The sequence below is a fragment of the Ranitomeya imitator genome, chromosome 2 (genome assembly GCF_032444005.1).
Source record: "Ranitomeya imitator isolate aRanImi1 chromosome 2, aRanImi1.pri, whole genome shotgun sequence".
Classification (NCBI taxonomy): Eukaryota; Metazoa; Chordata; class Amphibia; order Anura; family Dendrobatidae; genus Ranitomeya; species Ranitomeya imitator.
The window spans coordinates 828,057,409-828,084,625 of NC_091283.1; the positions used below are offsets into that span (position 1 = coordinate 828,057,409).

At 43.2% G+C, this 27,217-nt stretch overlaps 1 protein-coding gene across 1 annotated transcript in view; it reads left to right on the forward strand.

Moving 5' to 3' along the window:
* SLIT1 (slit guidance ligand 1) overlaps positions 1-27,217 on the forward strand; it is a 364,458-nt gene that overhangs the window by 38,319 nt on the left and 298,922 nt on the right. Inside the window, exon 2 of the mRNA XM_069754045.1 lies at positions 23,782-23,853. Coding sequence (XP_069610146.1) covers positions 23,782-23,853 — 72 coding nt within the window. The remainder of the gene's footprint in view (positions 1-23,781; positions 23,854-27,217) is intronic.

Sequence of the window (27,217 nt, forward strand, 5' to 3'; positions counted from 1 at the left end):
AAAACGTACATATTTCTCTTTTTACTGTATGCACCATCCTTTCAGTAAGCCTCCACATCCAATAATAAAGGCTGTTATTCAGGTTCCTTCCAGAAGCAGAAATCTCACTAAATACTGATTTCATTCTGACCACCGACTTCCTTCTCGTCTAGTGTTTCCATGCAGGAAACGTGAACCTGTCCATTTCTGTTTGCATACACCAGTGATTAGTGGGCAGACTTTTTGGCAGAGTTCTTCGTTCTACCTGCTGATCAGATTTCAGCGATCAGGAAGTTCCTTTAGAAGTGTATGGTGACAGCTCGAGTCAACCCCGGTACCTGATATGGCGCAATTAACATTCCGCACCCCATACGTTATTTACCAACAACCCCGATGAAAGGTTCACGGCCCGGCCGTCGATTGACGCTCTCCAACCTGGAAAATGAAAGAGGGTGGCTGAAGTGCGTCGGCTCCTGGTTTATCCGCAGTCCCAGTCTGTGAAATTAATCTAGGATTTCGATTATCCTTACTAGAAGCTGCAGATATAGCCGGGGCTTATCGATTACTGGTCGTTCATAAGATTTATAGTTTATATCATTACAATACATTTTGAAAGGAATTGTTTAGGATTTATAAAAAATATTTATATGGGCGACATTTTCAGGAATAGCGCCACTCTTATCCATGGACGGAATCTGGAATTACAGCACTTAAAGTCGTAGGTGGAGCTGCACTGCACCGCCATAACTGAGCTGTTCCATCCGCCGCCGACATCGGGAACTGCTGATGGTGGAGGTGCTGGTTGTCGCACCCACAATGATAAGACATACTAAAGATGGGTCATCAATAGTGATGAGCGAGTGTACCCGTTGCTCGGGTTTTCCCGAGCACGCTCGGGTGGTCTCCGAGTTTTTGTTAGCGTTCGGAGATTTAATTTTCCTTGCAGCAGCTGAATGATTTACAGCTACTAGCCAGCCTGAGTACATGTGGGGATTCCCTAGCAACCAGGCAACCCCCACATGTACTCTGGCTGGCTTGTAGCTGTAAATCATTCAGCTGCCGCGATGAAAACTAAATCTCCGAGCACTAACAAATACTCGGAGACCACCCGAGCGTGCTCGGGAAAACCCGAGCAACGAGTACACTCGCTCATCACTAGTCATCAATGTTAAAGTTCTGGACAGCCCCTTTAAGAAATTAGGGTCTGATCAGTGAGGGCAGACATCATCCATTTAGGAGAGTGTCGTCCAGTGTGACACTTGTGCAAAATCTCCAATAGATCCCCAAACTATTACAGGTCTCCAATAGAACTGGTCTCGGCCAAAGAGACCATTTGGCCCCCACTAGACTACAGTGCCCAGGTGCAACTACAACCCCTGCACCCCCTCTATAGTTACTACTCTGGTGACCAATTCTGGCTTGCATTTCCTGCATCAGGACATCATTAATGCTATACATGAAGGGGGCTGGCTGGCTGACTGATCATTTCTTTAGCCCCCTTTAATCATAGAATGTTATAGGTTGAAGGGACCTCTAGGGTCATTGTGTCCGACCCCCTGCTCAATGCAGGAGTCACTAAGTCATCTCAGACAGATGTCTGTCCAGCCTCTGAAGACTTCCATTGAAGGAGAACTCACCACCTCTTGTGGCCGCCTGCTCCACTCATTGATCACCCTCACTGTCAAAAAGTTTTTTCTAATATCTAATCTGTATCTTCTCCCTTTCAGTTACATTCCATTGCTTCTTGTGTTTCCATGTGTACATGATAATAACGATGATCCCTCTACACTGTGACATCCCTTCAGATAATTGTAGACGGCTATTAAGTCTCCTCTCAGTCTTCTTTTCTGCAAGCTAAACATTCCCAGATTCTTTAACCGTTCCTCATAGGACACACTTTGCAGTCCACTCACCATCCTGGTCGCTCTTCTCTGATCTTGCTCCAGTTTTTCAATGTCTTTTTTACAATGTGGTTCCCAGAACTGGACACGGTATCCCGATGAGGCAAAATCAAGGAGGAGTAGAGGGGGATAATTACTAACGTGATCTAGACTCTAAGCTTCTCTTAATACATCCTAGAACTGTGTTTGCCTTTTTTGCTGCTGTATCACACTGTTGACTCAAGTACAGTCTGTGATCTATTAGTATACCCAAGACTTTTTAATACGTGCTGTTGCTTAGTTCCATTCCTCCCATTTTGTAGATGTAATTTTCGTTTTTCTTGCCCAGATGTAGAGTCTTGCATTTTTTCCTGTTCAATACTATTCTATTAGTGGGGCTGGTTGACTGCTCATTTCTATAGCCAAGCTAGCCTTCTTGTATGTCTGTTGATGGGCAATTTCAAAGAAGGGGGCTGGCTTAGCTATCGAAATTAGCAGTCATCCAGACCGCATTATACTCGGACACCAGAGAGAACGTCTGTAGATAGAGCATCTAATGATAATTGCACTAAGAATATATATTTTTTTAACAGGATAACCCTCATGAGATCCAAGTACAGGTCCATTTACTTTTCGTGACTACCGTCTGTCCCTATCACCGGCCGGTATGGACACGGTGCAGGTCAGCTGACAACCAGTTTCTAGGCTGCTTAGGTGTTTGTGCCGGCACAAAAATCATCATTGTTGGCAACGCATTGCTCTACGTAAACACGAGATGGCAGACAGTATGCACCCTGTCGTGTTATTCCCATATAGTTTTGTCGACTTGTGTGAACAGGGCTTTAAAGGGTTTTCAGGTTCTGGAACAACCCTGTCCCCGGCTGCAGTTTGTTCTAAAATGAAAAAGTCTGCGGCATTGCTCCTGGATTCTGTTATTGACTGCAGCGCTAAAGTCACATGGATAGCGCTGCAGCCAATCGCTGAGCTCAGCAGTTATTCCCCAGTTAACGCTTTGAGCTGCTTAGAGGATTGATTGGCTGCAGCGCTGCAGATCATAACAGACATCGGGGAGACTCAGTGTGTGAGTGGTGGTTGAGAGAGGAGGGACCCCCCCACCGAGCCTGGATTAGTGGGGGGCTGAAGGACGACCTAAATGTAGTCACAGGTAAATTACACGTTAGCCGCTGGGAGCGGGCAGTCAGTCTCTGGCCTCCTGGCGCAGGCACACAATGTTCTAGGCTGGATTTGCGGAATTTTGCAGCAATTCTGTTTGTGACTTTACCCCCCATTTTTTTTGGGTCACAAGTGATGGCAAACTTTGTATCAGGCTATAAGAAAGTCTCCAAACTCAGTGTTTTTTTGCCATTTTTATCCCATTTCACAGGAGGATTTATAGAGATCGATGTGAACACTGTGGGATGTGAGGTTAGTGTGCTTAGTTCATCATTTTAAGCCTCATTTAGACGTCGTATGTTATGCTAGAAAAAATAACTTTTTCCATGAGTTTTCTGGATCCAATTTTCACCCATTTTTGGTCCTTTTTTTTTTACCGTAAATGTTTTTTCTCTTATGTAAAAAATAATTTCCGACCATCTACTGCTCCTGAAATAATATGGAATATGTATATACACTGCTAAAAAAAATAAAGGGAACACTTAAACAACAGAATATAATAACTCCAAGAAAATCAAACTTTTTTAAAATCAAACTGTCCACATAGGAAGCAACACTGATTGACAATCAATTTCACATGCTGTTGTGCAAATGGTATAGACAACAGATGGAAATTATTGGCAATTATCAAGACCCCCCTCAATAAAGGAGTGGTTCTGCAGGTGGGGACCACAGACCACATCTTAGTACCAATGCTTTCTGATTGATGTTTTGGTCACTTTTGAATGTTGGTTGTGCTTTCACACCCGTGGTAGCATGAGACGGACTCTACAACCCACACAAATTGGCTCAGGTGGTGCAGCTCATCCAGGATGGCACATCAGTGCGAGCAGTGGCAAGAAGGTTTGCTGTGTCTGTCAGCGTAGTGTCCAGAGGCTGGAGGTGCTACCAGGAGAAAGGCCAGTACACCAGGAGACATGGAGGGGGATGTAGGAGGGCAACAACCCAGCAGTAGGACCACTACCTCCACCTTTGTGCAAGGAGGAACAGGAGGAGCACTGCCAGAGCCCTGCAAAATGACCTCCAGCAGGCTACAAATGTGCATGTGTATGCACAAACGGTTAGAAACCGACTCCATGAGGATGGTCTGAGGGCTCAATGTCTACAGATGGGGGTTGTACTCACAGCCCAACACCGTGCAGGACACTTGCCATTTGCCACAGAACACCAGGATTGGGAAATTAGCCACTGGCACCCTGTGCTCTTCACAGATGAAAGCAGGTTCACACTGAGCACATGTGATAGACATGACATGAGTCTGGAGATGCCATGGAGAGCGATCTGCCTGCAACATCCTTCAGCATGACCGGTTTGGCAGTGAGTCAGTAATGGTGTGGGGTGGCATTTCTTTGGAGGGCTGCTCAGCCCTCCATGTGCTCACTAGAGGTAGCCTGACTGCCATTAGATGAAACCCTCAGACCCCTTGTGAGACCATATGCTGGTGCGGTTGGCCCTGGGTCCCTCCTAATGCAGGACAATGCCAGACCTCATGTGGCTGGAGTGTGTCAGCAGTTCCTGCAAGATGAAGGCATTGAAGCTATGGACTGGCCCACCTGTTCCCCAGACCTGAATTCGATTCAGCACATCTGGGACATCATGTCTCGCTCCATCCACCAATGTCACATTACACCACAGAGTGTCCAGGAGTTGGTGGATGCTTTAGCCCAGGTCTGGGAGGAGATCCCTCAGGAGTCCATCCGTCGCCTCATCAGGAGCATGCCCAGATATTGTAGGGAGGTCATACAGGCACATGGAGGCCACACACACGACTGAGCATCATTTCCTTCTCATGAGGCATTTCCACTGAAGTTGTACCTGCCTGTAATTTGATTTTCCACTTTGATTTTGAGCATCATTCCAAATCCAGACCTCCATGAGATATTCATTTTTATTTACATTGATAATTGTTATGTTTTATTGTTATGAACACATTCCACTATGCAATGAATACAAATTTGCAACTGGAATATTTCATTCAGAGATATCTAGGATGTGGCATTTTAGCGTTCCCTTTATTTTTTTCGAGCAGTGTAGTATGTTTATTGTGCAACCTCATTGTCAGTGGGAATTTCACATTATTTGCACTTTATACTTTTTGGGGTCTGTTTTGTGTAGTTTGGTCATTTTCATCTCCTAATTTCATGGTAATAGAGGAACATCTGCTGCAGGCACATGGCCTGACTTCATCTGCGGCCACACATGATATTTGATCTGCACTTTTTAATTGTCGGCGCTGTCATTCATTCATTCATTCATTCATTCATTCTGCAGCAGCAGCGCTGATGGCTCTATAGGAGAGATAATGTAGTGGAAATACTATGAGTATTTATCTTTCATATTCGGTGTAACTTAGAGGCAGAGTTGCCTCAGATCTTGCACTGAAGACCCTGAGATTTGTCCGGATGGTCTAGGATGAGCGTCGCTGGCCAATCCTTCTGACCTGCAGACCAGCTAAAGTAAATGGGGGTCCAAGACTCTCTCTGACAGACGATGGACCTACATGCTGAGAAGTGACGACACGTGCACACTCGGCTGAATTGAGCATGCGTGTGTATGAGAGCAGTAGCGTAACTTGAAGCTTATGGGCCCCAATGCAAAAACTCCAAAGGGGACCCCAATTATTGCAGGTCTTTTATATTGAATTAGTCTTTTCATAAGAAACTTTTGGGGCCCCTCAGGCTCCAGGACCGGGGTGCGAGTGCAACCCCTTCACCTACTGTAGTTACGCCCCTGTATACAGTAGCTAGACCGGTGAAGCATCCATCGGCTGCTTTGTCATCTCACTCCCTATCACCAGTTCTCGTGCAGAGCGCAGCAGTCAGGATGACCAAGATCTGGGTATAGTGAAGTGCACTTTCTCATCTCCGTTGCTGCCTATGCAGTGCACATGATCCAGTTCCGTCTTGTTCTGCCTCTGTCATCTTGGTGGTCGCTTATGCAGAGCGCAGCCATTGGGATGAGTTTGCCATTGGCTGCTGCGCTCTGTATAAGCGACGACCAAGATGACAGAGACCGAACAAGACGGTGTTGAACCATGTGCTGCACTCTGCTCTCCTGCAGCTTTCTGCATTTTCTCTTACCTTTAGGTTAGGTTCACACGCTGCGTTTTTGCAAAGCCTGCCTTCTTGGCAGTAAATAAGCTGCTTACAAAAAAGCAGGTTTTGCTGAGTTTTTGCTGCTTTTTTGTTGTCTCTTGTGCATGTTGATAAATTTTAGCGCCCCCCCCCCCTAAAAAAAAAAATCATGATTTAGCTCCCTGATGTTTTTGCAACAAAAAAACGCAACAAAAACTGATACCTGCGTTTTTTTGCTGCGTTTTTGCACTTACCCATTGTTTCCAATGGGTGAAAAAAAATGCTGCAAATACGCTCAAAAAGCGATATTCTGCAGTTTGCAAAAACGCTGCGTTTTTCCAAATCAGTCAGGAAAATAAAACCAATGTGTGTGCATGAGATTTCTGATTATCTCAAGACTTTTGCGGTTACTGTAAAGCGCAGCTTAAAATTGCATTAAAAAAAACTCGGCAAAAACGCAACATGTGAGCACAGCCTTAATTTTGCTTGTGGGGAATCGTACACCTACTAGCTGAGCCGTCCGCAGTTTACAAAGAGTCGTTTTAATATATTTATATTTAAAATTTTATTATTATTATTTATTTTTATTTTTTTTTTTTTAGTTATTTTAGCAACAAGCAGAAAAAAAAAACTAGACTGCCGAAGGACAAACAGTGTTTTCTTACAATACAATAGTTGTGCTTGGGGAATAAGGACCAGACTGGTGGAAGTGACGCACACAATGCTTGCCTTGCCCCCGGCGCTGACAACCTGCCCTTCACCACTGGTCCCTTGCAGCTTTTTCAGTCTTTTGGAACCTTATTTCTAAGGATTCCGTATCGGCAAATACAAAAATAAACCACCATTTTCTTAAAGGTTTTCTTAAAGGGATAGTACATGCTCAATCATCTGTCCATATTGATCTCTGTGGAGTAATATAAAATCCCCATGTTTTTCCTCTAATGAAGACGAATAAACTGCGGAGAAACCAGACCATGCTCTACTTTTCCTCCAGTATCCCCCAACATCAGTCTTCATTAATGTCCCCCAGCACAGGTGCTCCGGGTCTCTGTGGACCTCCGTGGTCTCTTTTTTTTTCACCCTTTTCCGGGCTTGTACGGATGTAGGGGTCCTTGTTGTACCCCTGGCGGGGAGAACAGCTGTGTACATACAGCACCTTTATGGAGCACTATATGGCGGCACACTGGGGCCATACTGCACCACACTGACCATCTATATGGCGCCAGTGTCCGGACTCCACGCCGGAGGATTGGAGCGTTAAAAAAAAAAAAATGAGACAATTCCTGTAAACCAGACGAGAGCTCACTCTTGGCATTGACCGAGAACATTTGCGCGGCATATATCTGCCTTATGGCGCCTCATCAGGACCAATTTTAAGGCAGCTAATTAATTTCCTGGATGTTATTAGGAAAAATGTGCAGTTTACAATTTCAGTTTTCTTTAAAAAAAACAATTTGCTCCAAATTCATAAACAAGTGACGTAATGAAAGCTGCAGGGGAAAAAAAGGAATAATCAGAAACACAAAACTTCTGGAGGAGGACGGACCAAAAAAGAAAAGTTCTAATGTAATGGGAAAGTTATGTGCGCATGGTCGGATTACTAATATGTGCAATATATGGCCTGTAGGGCTCGGGGTCTGCTCTGTATCTGCGGCAAGGAAAGTGGAGAGAATGTCTAAAAAGCATTTCCTATTCTAAATAGGGGGTCCAGTTATGACGGCAGCCCCATGCCCCCCTCCCTATGTGCCCCTATTAGAGCATATGGTCGACATATTCCTTGTGGTCGTCTGTAAATTATATCATGAAAGGTTCTGTACATTTCTAATCTGCTATGGATTTCGATTCCTCCGTACATTCAATATCTCTGCTTTATGTCAGTGAATGGAAAAGGGAAAATTCATCCAGAGACCGAAAATCTGGACGACTGTAAGGCTATGTTGTATTTTTACTGCGTTTTTTGTTTCTTGGCAGTAAAGAAGCCGCTTGCGAAAAGCAAGTTTTACTTCATTTCAGGAAACTTTACGACAAAATTGTCCATCATTTACGAGTTGGGGTCTAACAGAGCCGTACAAATCATTGGGGCTATGTCCAACTATTTTTTTCCTCCATCTTAGAAAAAGTCAATGCATTTTCCATTTTGGTCCTTTTTTTTTCTGATCGGAAGCGGCCATTTAATTAGACTAGAGATAAAAACAGAACGGACGTTTAAGCCGTGCACATGCTCTCCATATTTTATGCATTCATCTGAATTTATGCCTTTATAAGAGCTGTCCAGGATACTTTATAGTTCAGGTACATTTAGGCTTCGTTCACATGTTGTGGTCGTGCTGCATTTTTTCCCACTATCATGGCAAAACTGCATCATTTTTGCAACGTGTGAATGCAGCATTAGAGTTGAGTCACACGACCCAATCCAAGAAAATCGGTTTGATTATGCTAATTCACTCTGAGTTGATCAGAGTTGTTTGATGAGCGTTTGATCAGAGTTTGATGAGCGTTTGATCAGCGTTTGATGAGCGTTTGATCAGCATTTGATCAGCATTTGATGAGCATTTGATCAGAGTTTGATCAGAGTTTGATGGAGCGTTTGATCAGAGTTTGATGGAGCTTTTGATCAGAGTTTGATGAGCGTTTGATCAAAGCTGGATGAGCGTTTGATGAGCGTTTGGTCAGAGTTTGATCAGAGTTTGATGGAGCGTTTGATCAGAGTTTGATGGAGCTTTTGATCAGAGTTTGATGAGCGTTTGATCAAAGTTTGATGAGCGTTTGATCAGAGTTTGGTGAGCTTTTGATCAGAGTTTGATGAGCTTTTGATCAGAGTTTGATCAGCTTTTGATCAGAGTTTGATGAGCTTTTGATCAGAGTTTGATGAGCTTTTGATCAGAGTTTGATGAGCTTTTGATCAGTTTGATGGAGCGTTTGATCAGAGTTTGATGAGCTTTTGATCAGTTTGATGGAGCGTTTGATCAGAGTTTGAGATTTTGATCAGAGTTTGATGAGTGTTTGATCAAAGTTTGATGAGCGTTTGATGAGCGTTTGATGAGCATTTGATCAGAGTTTGATGGAGCATTTGATCAGAGTTTGATGAGCTTTTGATCAGAGTTTGATGAGCGTTTGATCAAAGTTTGATGAGCGTTTGATGAGCGTTTGATGAGCGTTTGATGAGCGTTTGATCAGAGTTTGGTGAGCTTTTGATCAGAGTTTGATGAGCTTTTGATCAGTTTGATGGAGCGTTTGATCAGAGTTTGATGAGCTTTTGATCAGTTTGATGGAGCGTTTGATCAGAGTTTGAGCTTTTGATCAGAGTTTGATGAGTGTTTGATCAAAGTTTGATGAGCGTTTGATGAGCGTTTGATGAGCGTTTGATGAGCGTTTGATCAGAGATTGGTGAGCTTTTGATCAGAGTTTGATGAGCTTTTGATCAGAGTTTGATGAGCTTTTGATCAGAGTTTGATGAGCTTTTGATTAGAGTTTGATGAGCTTTTGATCAGAGTTTGATGAGCTTTTGATCAGAGTTTGATGAGCTTTTGATCAGAGTTTGATGAGCTTTTGATCAGAGTTTGATGAGCTTTTGATCAGAGTTTGATGAGCTTTTGATCAGAATTTGATCAGAGTTTGATGAGCGTTTGAGCATTTGATGAGCGTTTGAGAGTTTGCTGAGATTTTGCTGAGAGTTTCATCCGATTTTCTCAAATGAGAAAGCGGAAAAAAAACCTCTATCTTCTCCATTCTGTCAATCTACGAAAATCTGTCTGCACTCAGATGTCATCCAAGTGCATCCACTGTTTTCCACAAATTCATTGACTTGCATGGCAGAGTGCAATCCGAATATCGGATGCAACTGACGTTTGCAATCCCCCGACAGAGTTTGATGAGCTTTTGATCAGTTTGATGGAGCGTTTGATCAGAGTTTGATGAGCTTTTGATCAGTTTGATGGAGCGTTTGATCAGAGTTTGAGCTTTTGATCAGAGTTTGATGAGTGTTTGATCAAAGTTTGATGAGCGTTTGATGAGCGTTTGATGAGCATTTGATCAGAGTTTGATGGAGCATTTGATCAGAGTTTGATGAGCTTTTGATCAGAGTTTGATGAGTGTTTGATCAAAGTTTGATGAGCGTTTGATGAGCGTTTGATGAGCGTTTGATGAGCATTTGATCAGAGTTTGATGAGCTTTTGATCAGAGTTTGATGAGCGTTTGATGAGCGTTTGATGAGCGTTCGATGAGCGTTTGGTGAGTGTTTGATGAGCGTTTGATCAGAGTTTGGTGAGCTTTTGATCAGAATTTGATCAGAGTTTGATGAGCGTTTGAGCATTTGATGAGCGTTTGAGAGTTTGCTGAGATTTTACTGAGAGTTTCATCCGATTTTCTCAAATGAGAAAGCGGAAAAAAAACCTCCATCTTCTCCATTCTGTCAATCTACGAAAATCTGTCTGCACTCAGATGTCATCCAAGTGCATCCACTGTTTTCCACAAATTCATTGACTTGCATGGCAGAGTGCAATCCGAATATCGGATGCAACTGACGTTTGCAATCCCCCGACAAATGAGAAAAATGCTCCCTCTGTGGCTGATTGGATCATTCATTTCAGCGTTAATATCACTGTTATCAGAAGCGCATTTTCCTATGTAAACAGGATACAGGCTGCCGAGAACATAATATTCCATGTGCACAGAACAATCGCATTAACAATCGTTCTGTGCTTGTAGTAATACTCTCAACAGGAAACTTTAAAACAAACAAAAAAAAGGATTAAAATTCCCCCCCAAAAATTGCAACAAAAGCGCAACAGTATTTACATGTCCAATTCCAGTGTAAACAGGCCATTAAGTAACCGCCGATCACCTTGTTTGTGGCTGATTGCCGCGATTGGCGGGTAAATGGGCGTTCAGACCTCCTGTTTAGTAAGAATATCCCTGCATGCCAACATCACCCGAACCTCGCCACCCAGAGATTGACCTTTCATGTCTGTGTTACACATTTACATTGTGGCTATTTTATGTCTTTATTTCTATTTACAGCAGACAAAGTTCTTAAACTGAGACACAAAGTTTGTTGGAAAGTTGCAAAACTTTATTCCACAGTGAACCCCTGTAAACTGAGATGCCTCCTCTGCCACATTCAATTTTGTCCGGCCCATTTTTGCGTTTTTGTGTGAAATTTATGTCCGATTTGCCTTTTTTTTATTTCTCAATTCTTTTGTGTTATTTCAATAAACACAAAGGAAATAAACACATGTATAACAAAACATGTGTAACTGCAATAAAGTTCTGGGAGAAATACTTCACTTCTTCATTTCGATAACATCCGTGTGCTTAATGTTTTTTTAATTTTTACTGGGTCGTTTTGCGACAAGGATCGAAGTAGGACTTTCTCCATTTTTTGTTTCTGGGGATGATGAAAAACGAAAAGGACACATGGAAAGGCGCAATCCTTGTAATAAAGCATAGCACACGAACCAAAAAAACTGTGTCAGCCATCACTAATAGTTTTCACTTATTCAAAGGCTTGGTAATAACTAAGGTTGACGGCCCCGGTGCAGCAGCCATGTTGGTAGTCCATGGCCGACAGACCAGAGCCCTTCATTGCTCTGCTCTGATATCGTGGGGACTACTATTCAGAAGAGGCGCAAGTAGTAGGAGAGTTGCAGGGTTGTGATCTGGTGATCACGGAAATCTGACGGCATTTGCAAATATTTTTCTTGAGATACTGTCAGTGGGATGAGTCCAACATCTGAGAATGGTTCTCTGAAATGCCCCTGTATATAGAGCACCATCTACCCATTCATTCTCTATGGAACTGATGGAAAAAGACGATGACGTGGTCCAGCACATTGCTGCTCCATTGCAACTGGGAATTTGAGTTACATGTTCTTGCGATCGGTGGGGGGGGGGGTTCCCATCAGTTGGACCCTGACCTTTTGCTAGATGGCAATTTTAAGGGTATGTACAGATAAGAAGATCTGCAGAAATAGTGAGATAAAGCTGTACATTTAGCAAAGGGTAAAATCCGAATGACACCCGCAGCATAACTCAACTCTGCGCCACCCGTCAATTATACCTTGCTGATCATATGAGATTTCCGAAACCTCCATACCCAGCGCTGCTGTTGTAAGACGCTGATTTTCCGTCCAGGAATCTGCTGCGTATTTACCCAGTGTGAACCTGCACTAAATGTGAATTTGGCATTACGTCTTAGCAATTTTCTGATTTGGCTCCTAATAGACCATTTGCCATAAGTCTACCATGTTTTCGTTTTTCCCCATTTCTCCCATTTCTCTTTGACACGTGGGAATCTGGCAGGTTTCATATTCGCTTTGAGCTGGAATATAACTTCATTACGCGAGGAACGAACTGACTCCAGTATGGACGGTAATGGAATGGTTCACATTATTTGTGCGGAAATTGGAGCTTCCTTCACTAATTTTGGTCTGAGACATAAGAAAAACAGACGTGGTGGGCGCTGCCGATTGTACTGTATGGAGGGTTTGCCTCTTGTGTGGTGCATTTGTAGCCTGGAGGGTCCGGGACCACTCGTAGACGGGGCAGGCGCTCAGAGATGTCGGCAGCGAATGGGTTAATCGCATGTGATTGAGATTTACATTCCCGGGCATGATTCTAATTCTATTTATTGTGGTTGAGGCGTAAAGGAAAGCGCCTGATAGTCTCATAAACCTGGAAATCTCTCCCAAAGTCGGCAGTGATGTACAGGTGCTTCTCACAAAATTAGAATATCATCAAAATGTGAATTATTTCAGTTCTTCAATACAAAAAGTGAAACTCATATATTATATAGAGTCATTACACACAGAGTGATCTATTTCACGTGTTTATTTCTGTTAATGTTGATGATTATGGCTTACAGCCAATGAAAATCCAAAAGTCATTATCTCAGTAAATTAGAATAATTAACAAAAAACACCTGCAAAGGCTTCATAAGTGTTTATAAAGGTCCCTTAGTCTGTTACAGTTGCTCCACAATCATGGGGAAGACTGCTGACCGGACAGATGTCCAGAAGGCGTCATTGACACACTCCACAAGGAAAGTAAATTTTGCATTTCATTTGGAAATCAAGGTCCAGAGTCTGGAGGAAGAGTGGAGGCCACAATCCAAGCTGCTGGAGGTCTAGTGTGAAGTTTCCACAATCAGTGATGGTTTGGGGAGCCATGTCACCTGCTGGTGTAGGTCCACTGTGTTTTATCAAGACCAAAGTCAGTGCAGCCGTCTACCAGGACATTTTAGGGTACCGTCACACTATACGATTTACCTACGATCACGACCAGCGATACGACCTGGCCGTGATCGTAGGTAAATCGTAGTGTGGTCGCTGAGGAGCTGTCACACAGACAGCTCTCCAGCGACCAACGATGCCGAGGTCCCCGGGTAACCAGGGTAAACATCGGGTTACTAAGCGCAGGACCGCGCTTAGTAACCCGATGTTTACCCTGGTTACCAGCGTAAAAAAAACCAAACAGCACATACTTACATTCCGGTGTCTGTCCCTTGCCATCTGCTTCCTGCACTCACTGACTGCCGGCTGTAAAGTGAAAGCACAGCACAGCGGTGACGTCACCGCTGTGCTCTGCTTTCAGTTTACGGCCGGCAGTCAGTGAGTGCGGGAAGCAGACGGCAAGGGACCTGACGGACACCGGAATGTAAGTATGTGCTGTTTCTTTTTTTTTACATTTACGCTTGTAACTAGGGTAAACATCGGGTTACTAAGCGCGGCCCTGCGCTTAGTAACCCGATGTTTACCCTGGTTACAAGCGAACGCATCGCTAGATCGCATCGCTAGATCGGTGTCACACACACCGATCTAGCGATGACAGCGGGAGATCCAGCGACGAAAGAAAGTTCCAAACGATCTGCTACGACGTACGATTCTCAGCAGGATCCCTGATCGCAGCTGCGTGTCAGACACAGCGATATCGTAACGATATCGCTGGAACGTCACGAATCGTACCGTCGTAGCGATCGAAATGGCAGTGTGTGACGGTACCCTTAGAGCACTTCATGCTTCTCTCTGCTGACAAGCTTTTTGGAGATGGAAATGTCGTTCTCCAGCAGGACTTGGCCCCTGTCCACACGGCCAAAAGTACCAACACCTGGTTTACAAACAACAGTATCACTGGGCTTGATTGGCAGCAAACTCACCTGACCTTAGCCCCATAGAGAATCTATGGAGTGTTGTCAAGAGGAAGATGAGACACCAGATCCAACAATGCAGACGAGCTGAAGGCTGCTATCAAAGCAACCTGGGCTTCCATAACCCCTCAGCAGCACCACAGGCTGATCACCTCCATGCCACGCCACATTGATGCAGTAATTGATGCAAAAGGACCAAATATTGAGTGCATTTACTGAACATACATTTCAGTAGGACAACATTTCGGATTTTAAAATCATTTTTCAGACTGGTGTTATAAAGTATTCTAATTTACGGAGATAATGACTTTTGGGTTTTCATTGGCTGTAAGCCATAATCATCAACATTAACAGAAATAAACACATGAAATAGATCACTCTGTGTGTACTGACTCTATATAATATATGAGATTCACTTTTTGTATTGAAGAACTGAGACAAATTAACTTTTTGATGATATTCTAATTTTGTAAGAAGCCCCTGTGTGTTGACAGTGATTGCACCAGCAGAATAGTGAGTGCAGCTCTGGAGTATAATACAGGATGTAACTCAGGATCAGAACAGGATCAGTAATGTAATGTATGTACACAGTGACTGCACCAGCAGAATAGTGAGTGCAGCTCTGGAGTATAATACAGGATGTAACTCAGGATCAGTAATGTAATGTATACACACAGTGACTGCACCAGCAGAATAGTGAGTGCAGCTCTGGAGTATAATACAGGATGTAACTCAGGATCAGAACAGGATCAGTAATGTAATGTATGTACACAGTGACTGCACCAGCAGAATAGTGAGTGCAGCTCTGGGGTATAATACAGGATGTAACTCCGGATCAGTAATGTAATGTATGTACACAGTGACTGCACCAGCACAATAGTGAGTGCAGCTCTGGAGTGTAATACAGGATGTAACTCAGGATCAGTAATGTAATGTATGTACACAGTGACTGCACCAGCACAATAGTGAGTGCAGCTCTGGGGTATAATACAGGATGTAACTCAGGATCAGTAATGTAATGTATGTACACAGTGACTGCACCAGCAGAATAGTGAGTGCAGCTCTGGAGTATAATACAGGATGTAACTCAGGATCAGTAATGTAATGTATGTACACAGTGACTGCACCAGCAGAATAGTGAGTGCAGCTCTGGAGTATAATACAGGATGTAACTCAGGATCAGTAATGTAGTGTATGTACACAGTGATTGCACCAGCAGAATAGTGAGTGCAGCTCTGGGGTATAATACAGGATGTAACTCCGGATCAGTAATGTATGTACACAGTGACTGCACCAGCAGAATAGTGAGTGCAGCTCTGGGGTATAATGCAGGATGTAACTCAGGATCAGTAATGTAATGTATGTACACAGTGACTGCACCAGCAGAATAGTGAGTGCAGCTCTGGGGTATAATACAGGATGTAACTCAGGATCAGTAATGTAATGTATGTACACAGTGACTGCACCAGCAGAATAGTGAGTGCAGCTCTGGAGTATAATACAGGATGTAACTCAGGATCAGTAATGTAATGTATGTATACAGTGACTGCACCAGCAGAATAGTGAGTGCAGCTCTGGGGTATAATACAGGGTGTAACTCAGGATCAGTAATGTAATGTATGTACACAGTGACTGCACCAGCAGAATAGTGAGTGCAGCTCTGGGGTATAATACAGGATGTAACTCAGGATCAGTAATGTAATGTATGTATACAGTGACTGCACCAGCAGAATAGTGAGTGCAGCTCTGGAGTATAATACACCAAAGCCAGAAAGATTGGACAGTAGAATTGCCTGATTCCTATCTACCCCAATATCTGCCAATCGAAGACAATCAGCAGCTCCCAAAGTCATCTAATCCGGTATTGCCGAGAACTGGACAATTCCTTAAATTGATCTATTTGGAGAGATCTTTGCATCTAAAGCCAAAGGTGGGTGAGTTGGGTCCACGGTTTTAAAATGTTTTACCCCAGTTTTTGGCACAAGTTGCAAATTTTACAAAGTTTTTTTTTTTTTTTTACTTTTCTTTAATTAAAAAGGTCTCAAATTTTACTCTGGGAATTCGATTCTACAATGGTGCAGTTTATAGAGCAATTCGATAAAATCTCTTTGACCGTCTGTGAGGTCCAACGTGTTAAACTTCGTAATAAGTTTGGTGAAAGTCTTGGGTTCGGTGTGAGATATGCCGGCCATGAGTTCCGGACCGGAACCCTCGGCTATATCGACACACGTCGTTTCTGCACAATTATTTCTGTAGGCTGCGGCAGATCGCGGCGACGTTTATGTTGCACATGATTTTGGGCTCCTGCATTATTCCAGACGTTCTTGACTGTAATATTGGATTTTAAGCCCCCGTGGTCGCACAGCGTGCTGGTTTCTGGATTACTCTCCTAAATCTCTTTTACTCTCTGCTTCTTTCTCTGTTTGTATTATGGAAATGTTTATTTTATTTGTGGTTTATTTAAAGCTACTGAGTTGTTAGAACTTTCTCAAACTTTCCCCTTTTTTTATTTTTTTATTTTATTTTTAAGAAGGGAGATAAGTGATTTGGAGACGCCTTAATCCGGGACATGAGTCATTATTTCAGCACTCCATTTTGACGTGGACACACGTGGCATTTATCCACATAGGAGCCAGCCGTGAGTTTACATAAATCAGATCGGTTTGTTAGGGCTGTGTATATCCTGTGGCCTGATATGTAAGGACGGAGCGGGGACATCTGGATTCTATATGCAGCTGCCTCAATATTAGGAGCAGAGAAGCATAAGGATGTTTGGCTATTTACCCCCTATAAATACACAGTCTGCCATTTATTTCCCCTCGCTCAACGTCTTCTCCATTGCTTGCACCGTATTTATCCAACAGATGAGCATTTTTTACATTGCTGAACAGTATCGTATCTTGGACCTGGACCCCCACCTCCATGGTGGTCAGATGTATGGTCTCTTGTAGCCTTTTAGAGCCTATAAAGACATACGTGTTCACCCTTCATGTACTGAAGTCCACATCCAGGCACCTTCCTGTAATAGTATCCCCCATCCTGGCCCCTTCTTGTAATAATGTCCCTCATCCTATGCCCAATCCTGGTCTGATATCCCTCATCCTACGCCCTTTCCTGTTATAATGTCCCCTCTCCTGGGCTTCTAGTATAATGTCCCTTTGCCTGGTATAATGTCACCCATCATGGGCCCCTTCTTGGTATAATGTCTCCCATCCTGAGCCCCTTCCAGTAATAATGTCCCTCACCCTGGTATGATTTCCGCTGTCCTGAACCCCTTACTGTAATAATGTTACCCTTCTTGTAACAATGTCTCCCATCCTAGTATAATGTACCTCCATCATGGGTCCCTTCCTGGTATGATTTCCCCTGTCCTGGACACCTTACTGTAATAAGGTTGTCCATCCTGACCTTTTCCTGTAACAATGTCCCCCATCATGGTCCCCTTCCTGGTATGATTTCCCCTCTCCTGGGCCCCTTACTGTGATAATGTCGTACATCCCTGACCCCTTCCTGTAACAATGTCCCCCATCATGGTCTCCTTCCTGGTATGATTTCCCCTCTCCTGGACCACTTACTGTAATAATGTCACCCATCCTGACCCCTTCTTATAACAATGTCACCCATCATGAGCCACTTCTTGGTATCATGTCTCCCATCCTGAGCTCCTTCCTGTAATAATGTCCCTGACCCTGGTATTTATTTCCGCTGTCCTGAACCCCTTACTGTAATAATGTTACCCATCTTGACCTCTTCTTGTAACAATGTCTCCCATCCTAGTATAATGTACCTCCATCATGGGTCCCTTCCTGGTTTGATTTCCCCTGTCCTGGACACCTTACTGTAATAAGGTCGTAAATCCTCAGCCCCTTACTGTGATAATGTCGTACATCCCTGACCCCTACTTGTAACAATGTCCCCCATCCAGGCATAATGTCCCCCATCATGGGTCCCCTTCCTGGTATGATTTCCCCTCTCCTGGACCGCTTACTGTAATAATGTCACCCATCCTGACCCCTTCTTGTAACAATGTCCCCCATCCTGGCATAATGTCCCCCATCATGGTCCCCTTCCTGGTATGATTTTCTTTCTCCTGGACCCCTTACTGTAACAATGTCCCCCATCATGGGACCCTTCCTGGTATGATTTTCTTTCTCCTGGACCCCTTACTGTAACAATGTCCCCCATCATGGTCCCCTTCCTGGTATGATTTTCTTTCTCCTGGACCCCTTACTGTAACAATGTCCCCCATCATGGGACCCTTCCTAGTATGATTTCTCCCTGTCCTGGGCCACTTACTGTAATATTGTCCCCATCCTGATTCCTTCTTGTAATAATGTCCCTTTTCCTGGTATGATGTACCTCATCCTATAACAATGTCTTCCATCCTGGGCCCCTTCCTGGTATAACGTCTGCTCTGCTGCTCATTTCCAATACATTTAAAAACATAAACTACTCTCCTTACCTTCCCCTGCTCCCACAACGTGCAGCGTTCCCTCCTGTAGCGGGCAGCTGACTTCAGCACACCCTCTGCTACGTGATCGTTACACCTCTGCTGCAGGGTTATTCTCACTTCAGTAGTATTGCCCCTATGGGAATATAATGTTGCAATATGGAGCTTTACTTGGAGTACCTGTGAAAAATACAATGCAGCAAGCGCTATTTTTTTCATCTCTCATATGACACTCGATCATTAGAATTTAATTAGTGCTTTAAAGGGTATATACAGCAGGTTTTGCTATGTAATCTGAGGGAAGCATGACGCAGAGGCAGAGACCCTGATTTCAGCAATGTTTCACTTATCAGTCTGTGTGCTGCTGTTTCAATACAATAAATGTTTTATCAGGAGGAGATACACTGTTTCTATCACTGCCGGACTAGCTTCCTCGTGCCTCCCGGTCCAACCAGCACTAATTACGGCTTACTGTCAATATACAATGTATATAGAAAGCTGTGGTGTGAGCGGGGTCGGCTTTCTGAGCTAGATGTACAGCGAGAAAACTCTGATGTGTGTCAGTAAATTGACACATGGAATCAGGGTCTCTTTCCTTACATCATGCTGCTCTCAGTTGACATCGCAAAAACCTGCTGACAGATTCCTATAAAAAATATAATTAAATGAAAAAAAGCTGTTAGGCTGACACCATCCGGATAGCATCCGTTTTTAAAGGATTTATTACAAAGATTACATAGGGACTGGGAGCGGGTCTTGATTAGTTTTTTAGTTAGTTTAGGGATGTCCGATGGGCATCGCGGTTCGGTCCGGGGCCTTCCATCTTCTTACGATGACGTCCTCTTCTTGTCTTCACGCTCTGGCGCAGGCGTACTTTGTGCTGTTGAGGACAGAGCAAAGTACTGCAGTGCGCAGGCGCCTGGAAAGGTCAGAGAGGCCCAGCGCCTGCGCACTACAGAATGCTGTAGATAAACCCCTGATGCCGGTGGGCTTAGCTCATCTTCCATTTTGGGGGTGACAGGTTCCCTTTAAGACTGTTAAACAAATTTGGTTTTCAAGCCCTCAGACAGTTCTCTTCTCCTCTTTCTGTTCTCAGACAATTGAACCCTATTTGCTCCATCCTTACATCTCGTGACCTAATCCGTTTCGGGGACCGTTGGGAGACCCTCAAACAGTGGCATAACTAGAAGTTGAAGGACTCCAATGCAAAAGCTCCAACAGGGCCCCCAATTATTGCATGTCTTTAAGAGTTTTGGTCTTTCCATATAGGTTAAAAGCATTTTTGCCCCCCCCCCAAACTCTAGGGTTCAGTTGCAATTGCAACCCCCGCACCTATTGTAGTAATGACCCTGCGCCAAACACTTTACATGGTGGTTCGATCTTCCTGAAAACGAGGTTTCGGACCACTTTTATCTAACGTGTGTGGGTGTCTATAGGGTGGGCCACTGAGATATCATTTTACTGTTCCCCTGGACGAAGCCAAGGTAGATTCAGAGCCTGTTTCCCACTTTCAAGAAGGGTCGCCTAAATAATTGGGAGCCCCTATTTCTGGTCAAGGACTTGATCATAGGAGAAAGCGATGCGCTGTGCAACATTGTATCAAATCATGTTGCATTCACATGTCGAAACAGAAAAAGTGACTGAGAAAGGTTCAATGAGTGTAATTTGGAAAAATCGAATAGACCTCATTATAAATCGGTGAAGGGATCTTTAAGGTGCTAGTGGTAACCCAGTGGGGTGTTGTGTCTTCTGTTGTGACCGTCCACAGAGAACGCTAATATGTAAGGCACCATGTAACCCGCAGAGACGCGCAACGGAACGTGACAGTGTTTGTATCTAACATTCATAACAAAACTAAATTAAAAAAACTTATAAGATGCCGACAGTGCCCCATAGAAGTCCATAGAAGTCTATGCCTGATCTAACGGAGCTCTCTACAACTCATAGGTCTAAGGCTGCCGTCACACGATCAGTATTTGGTCAGTATTTTACATCAGTATTTGCGAGCCATAACTAGGAGTGGATGATAAATGCAGAAGTGGTGCATATGTTTCTATTATACTTTTCCTCGAATTGTTCCACTCCTGGTTTTGGCTACAAATACTGATGTAAAATACTGACCAAATACGGCAGACTTACACTGGTGAATGCAGGAAAGAAAGCCGGGTCCTTAGTCATGTTCACTCTTTGGAAATAGCGGTAGATTTTGATACAAAATGTTTTGTTATATCAGTTGCTAAAGAGAAAGACCAAGTTTCTGGTTTGAACCCAGATAATGGCGTCAGCTCTAGAGCACTTTACACACAATATCACCTACTATATGGACATTACTGCACCATAAATCATCATAATGATGGAGTTTTTGCAGCTTAGTAATGAGAACGTTGAACTCCCGCAAGATAAATGTTATTCAATATTGCAATAATTGGGATGTATGAATTAGTTGTCCCTTATAATTGTCTCTCATCGTCTGCTGCGTCTGACCTTTCACCTGTGAAACCCGAACTCAAAGTGCTGCTTATATGGGATTTCACTGGGAATGTGGGACGTCTCCTCCAGATATCCAAAATATGATTCAGCAGCTGTGAGCGATGCAACGTGGTGTTCGCTGTTTTATAAGAAGATTGCCAGTGTTTCAGGGTTTACTCTTATATCAACATGAAAAATACAGCTACTTTATAAATACATTATATTACATGACTGAGTTACCTCCTGTATTATACTCCAGAGCCGCACTCACTATTCTGCTGGTGCAGTCACTGTGTACATACATTACATTACTGATCCTGAGTTACATTCTGTATTATACTCCAGAGCTGCACTCACTATTCTGCTGGTGCAGTCACTGTGTACACACATTACATTACTGATCCTGAATTACATCCTGTATTATACTCCAGAGCTGCACTCACTATTCTGCTGGTGCAGTCACTGTGTACATACATTACATTACTGACCCTGAGTTACATCCTGTATCATACTCCAGAGCTGCACTCACTATTCTGCTGGTGCAGTCACTGTGTACATACATTACATTACTGATCCTGAGTTACATCCTGTATTATACTCCAGAGCTGCACTCACTATTCTTCTGGTGCAGTCACTTTGTACATACATTACATTACTGATCCTGAGTCACATCCTGTATTATACTCCAGAGCTGCACTCACTATTCTGCTGGTGCAGTCACTGTGTACATACATTACATTACTGACCCTGAGTTACATCCTGTATTATACTCCAGAGCTGCACTCACTATTCTTCTGGTGCAGTCACTTTGTACATACATTACATTACTGATCCTGAGTTACATCCTGTATTATACTCCAGAGCTGCACTCACTATTCTGCTGGTGCAGTCACTGTGTACACACATTACATTACTGATCCTGAGTCACATCCTGTATTATACTCCAGAGCTGCACTCACTATTCTGCTGGTGCAGTCACTGTGTACATACATTACATTACTGATCCTGAGTTACATCCTGTATTATACCCCAGAGCTGCACTCACTATTCTGCTGGTGCAGTCATTGTGTACATACATTACATTACTGATCCTGAATTACAGCCTGTATTATACCCAGCCCAGAGCTGCACTCACTATTCTGCTGGTGCAGTCACTGTGTACACACATTACATTACTGATCCTGAGTTACATCCTGTATTATACTCCAGAGCTGCACTCACTATTCTGCTGGTGCAGTCACTGTGTACATACATTACATTACTGATCCTGAGTTACATTCTGTATTATACTCCAGAGCTGCACTCACTATTCTTCTGGTGCAGTCACTTTGTACATACATTACATTACTGATCCTGAGTTACATCCTGTATTATACTCCAGAGCTGCACTCACTATTCTGCTGGTGCCGTCACTGTGTACACACATTACATTACTGATCCTGAGTCACATCCTGTATTATACTCCAGAGCTGCACTCACTATTCTGCTGGTGCAGTCACTGTGTACATACATTACATTACTGATCCTGAGTTACATCCTGTATTATACCCCAGAGCTGCACTCACTATTCTGCTGGTGCAGTCATTGTGTACATACATTACATTACTGATCCTGAATTACAGCCTGTATTATACCCAGCCCAGAGCTGCACTCACTATTCTGCTGGTGCAGTCACTGTGTACATACATTACATTACTGATCCTGAGTTACATCCTGTGTTATACTCCAGAGCTGCAGTCACTATTCTGGTGGTGCAGTCACTGTGTACATACATTACATTACTGATCCTGAGTTACCTCCTGTATTATACTCCAGAGCTGCACTCACTATTCTGCTGGTGCAGTCACTGTCTACATACATTACATTACTGATCCGGAGTTACCTCCTGTATTATACTCCAGAGCTGCACTCGCTATTCTGCTGGTGCAGTCACTGTGCACATACATTACATTACTGATCTGGAGTTACCTCCTGTATTATACTCCAGAGCTGCACTCGCTATTCTGGTGGTGCAGTCACTGTGTACATACATTACATTACTGATCCTGAGTTACATCCTGTATTATACCCCAGAGCTGCACTCACTATTCTGCTGGTGCAGTCACTGTGTACATACATTACATTACTGATCCTGAGTTACATCCTGTATTATACTCCAGAGCTGCACTCACTATTCTGCTGGTGCAGTCACTGTGTACATACATTACATTACTGATCCTGAGTTACATCCTGTATTATACTCCAGAGCTGCACTCACTATTCTGCTGGTGCAGTCACTGTGTACATACATTACATTACTGATCCTGAGTTACATCCTGTATTATACCCCAGAGCTGCACTCACTATTCTGCAATACTATAGACACAAAGGAGCCACCTTGGTTTCTGCTATAAATGAAGTGGTTACAAAAAGTAGAGTGACTGTAAATAATGGGGGCATCCGTCCATCGCTGGGGGGTGCAGTTTTACTCATCATCCTTCATCACCTCTTACTGGTTACATTTTGGACCAGTGTTCGCGGCAGGAATCCCGGCATTACGTAGGTTATGGCTATAAATGTGGAGGGAGATGATTACTCTCGTGTATTTATTGTGTTTCTTTTTTTTTTCTGCAGAGAACTGAATGGAAACAACGTCACCCGAATTACGAAGAACGACTTCTCTGGACTGAAGCAGCTGCGCGTCTTGTAAGATTCCGCTCTTATCATTGTATATGACTTTGTATCACGTACAGTTACGTTCTCCGCTGTCACATGGGACACATTGCAGCCACAGCCGATGTACAGAGGCCTCGTTACTTGTGATGCAGCTAATATGGAGATTGTGCGAGTTCACGTGTTCTTTGTATTCTATTGTTATCATCCATTTAAGACCATAAAAATGGGGAAAAAAAAAAACATTTAGTTACAGGACCCATTTATTTGAATGTCGTTTTTTTCCTAAATTTCAGCTTTTTTGCCCCTTTCCATCATCTATCTGCATTTTTTTTTTAACAAAGACTTAAGTTGTATTTTTTTTCCAACTGAAAGTCTGTAGGAAATGGCTCTTAACAGATCATGATGTAATCTGCTTGACAGATCCAATTTTTAATGATTTTGCATGTCTGGGACATTGGAGGTGCGCGGAGAATGAATGGATCTGTTAAAAAAAACAGCAAAAATGGAAACAAGCGGAAAAAAAGTGTTTCAGTTAGTAAAAAGATCTCTTTAAAAACTTACACTTTGTTTATGTTTCTTTTTTTACATTTTTTCTTTCTTGCCAGAGGATCCTTTCCAATCAGATCCCGATTGTGAGCAGAGCCTTAGAGGTTACTCAATACTGAATTTCCTTGCCATTATTTAACTGTTGACGAGGGTCCGACCTCAGGGATTCCCACCGATCCCTACTGAGGCCGTCAATGATTTTTATTGTGCCAAAAATGGCCCGAATTTCATAAACCCGTTTCATCCGAGTGTCGTCAGAGTTTCACTTGGTCCTTGGAAAAAATAAATGAGGAAAGCGGACGTCATCTTAATGTTCCGTAGCTTTAGGGCCGTGTCTCCTTTCAGGTTTTTCCTGCACAGTTGCGTCGTGGTCACCCACCTGTGCAGGGACCCCGGTCCCTGGAATGGATCTGTGCAGGATACCCTCCTTGTGACGTAGCGCTAAAATCAGCTCTGGGGGGGTTTTCATTCTCCGGATCGGTGGAGGTTTCATAGATCGGACCCCCATGATCACTAAGGCATCATTTTATAGTATCGAAATACCCCTGTCTCCCCCATGGCCACGTCATTACCAGCCTGTTTTTGACTATGTGACCACACATCGGACACCGCAGGTCCCATTTATGGAGTTAATAAATATGAGAATATTCACATTTTTCCATTGTCTGCTCGTCCTATGGTACCGCTACTAATAGTGATCTCCTGGGAGGAAATACCAGACGGCTTAGTGCAAACTATGCACCTCCCTGTTCAAGACATCTAAAAATTGCCACCATTGTTATATTTCACCCCCTCCGGGGTCCATTCCTCCAGTGTCACCACCGCACACTACGAATATAGAAGCCGAATCCTCGCGATTCCTTAAATGGCGCTTTTCTTGAAATGCGGGTGATATATGAGGACGTACGTCTCTGTCGTGTGCAGACCCAGGTCTTCTTGCACCGGATGTGTTAGTAACATGATGCTCGCAGAAGACCCCCGCGTGTAGATATATGGCGCAATTATGGCTTGTTACATAATATAATCGTTCAGCAATTATGAGAAAACAGGAGAGTTCTCGAAAATGGTGTAAAAGAGCTGCACGTTGGTTCTCTGGAGGGCGGCGGGGGGATCACTTTCAACGCCCCCTGCACTTATAGGTCCATTGGGTCACGCTCCCAGTTGCAGAGGTTACATATCTTCCTGTTATGGGTGGGATACAATGTTACACCCTGGAGGATACATTGTGCGCTCATTTACATCTATAACACAATCCTGCTCTGATCTGCGGGAGATAATAACGAAAGACCACCGGACTCATGTAGAAAACGACATCCGAAAGGGACCTGTAATATGGAAACCGGAGACTTTAATGGGGGTTTACCGGACCCCCTTATGCCTCGAATATATGTCTTCAAAAGTAAAAATAAAGGAAGAGCAGAAATGTTTGGATTGGTGACGTGTTGCCATTTGTTGACCGATTTGTTCTCCAAGTTGGCAGCACTCATGTCCGATCTTGTTCTGTAGCAAATGTCTGTTCTGTCCTCTACAAGACCCCAAGTCTTATAATTGGGCCATCAGACATGTTCCATCAGATGCCAAAATATGGAAGTATCTCCGAAATACGGAGCTTTTTCAAACACCATATAGAATACCTATAGCTTCCTATTCCAAAGTCGCGCCACTGTGCTGTATCCGCTCCATGCAGACGATATATATATATACTGTGTATATATGAAATATGAATTTGGGCAATTATTGGACTTTGTTGCCTGGGAGGCCTGTTACCCACTGGTGAGCATGGTGCTGTTCCAATATATATATACATATATATATATATATATATATATATATATATGGTCTATGTAAGTCTCGTGTTATCAGGGGAATTTTTCAAGTTACTTTCTTGGAGTTTGGAGATAAGTGCAAAGTAATCCGATTCTGCACCAGTTTTACAAAATCTCTTGCAACATTTGCTAAATTTGGAGAATCGCTAAAATAATTCAGTCTAGAACTGTACTCAAATTTTTAAGTCTTCTGGAACGAGTTTGCAACTTCTTTTTTTTGCAACTTTTTTTTTTTTTACCTAAAATAATATTTGGAACCCTAAACTATACCCACTTTGACTACCAAAATAGAAATTTGTTGGAAGAGACGAAAAGTTATTAAAATTTTTTATATTTAATAAATTTGGTGGGAACAATACAACGCACAGAATAATTGCAGCAAAAGGAATAGTAACCGTAACGTGCTGTGGTGCCAAAAAAAAGTTTGTATTTTAGACACTTTGTGCACTGACGAGAGGAATGGTCTCAATAATAAAAAAAATGAGGGTAAATTGAAAGGAAAGAGATGTGGCCTTACAATATTACACGGTGCAAATTTCCAGCAAGCATAAGCTAGCAGATTACAGGATTGATTATATGCTCCACTGACTTCATATCGACTGAGCCCTCAATACAGATGATTGTCAGCTCTTGGGGTCACTGGTCTGTAACTTAAAAAAAACAATGCAGCAGCCATTGTGGGTGCCAAGATATATGCAAGCAATGAATATATGAATTGCATCACTGCCATGTAGACTGTACTTAAAAAAATAAATAAATTGGAGAATTGATGAGAGCCCACCAGCCATGACAAGGTGCCATTTATTGATGACCAGTCACAGCCTCTCCTGCTGCAATGTGTGACCACCGGCCACGACAAGGAGCACATTTATAGATGGAAACCTCATTTTTCTAAGCATAGTCTGTATGGCTTGTACCTGCTCACATTTACACGTAGGTGACCACAACGTGTCCGGGAAGGACGATGTATCATATGTGTTCTGGCTGCAGGAATTCATTCCGTGTTCTTGTGTTTTGTTTTT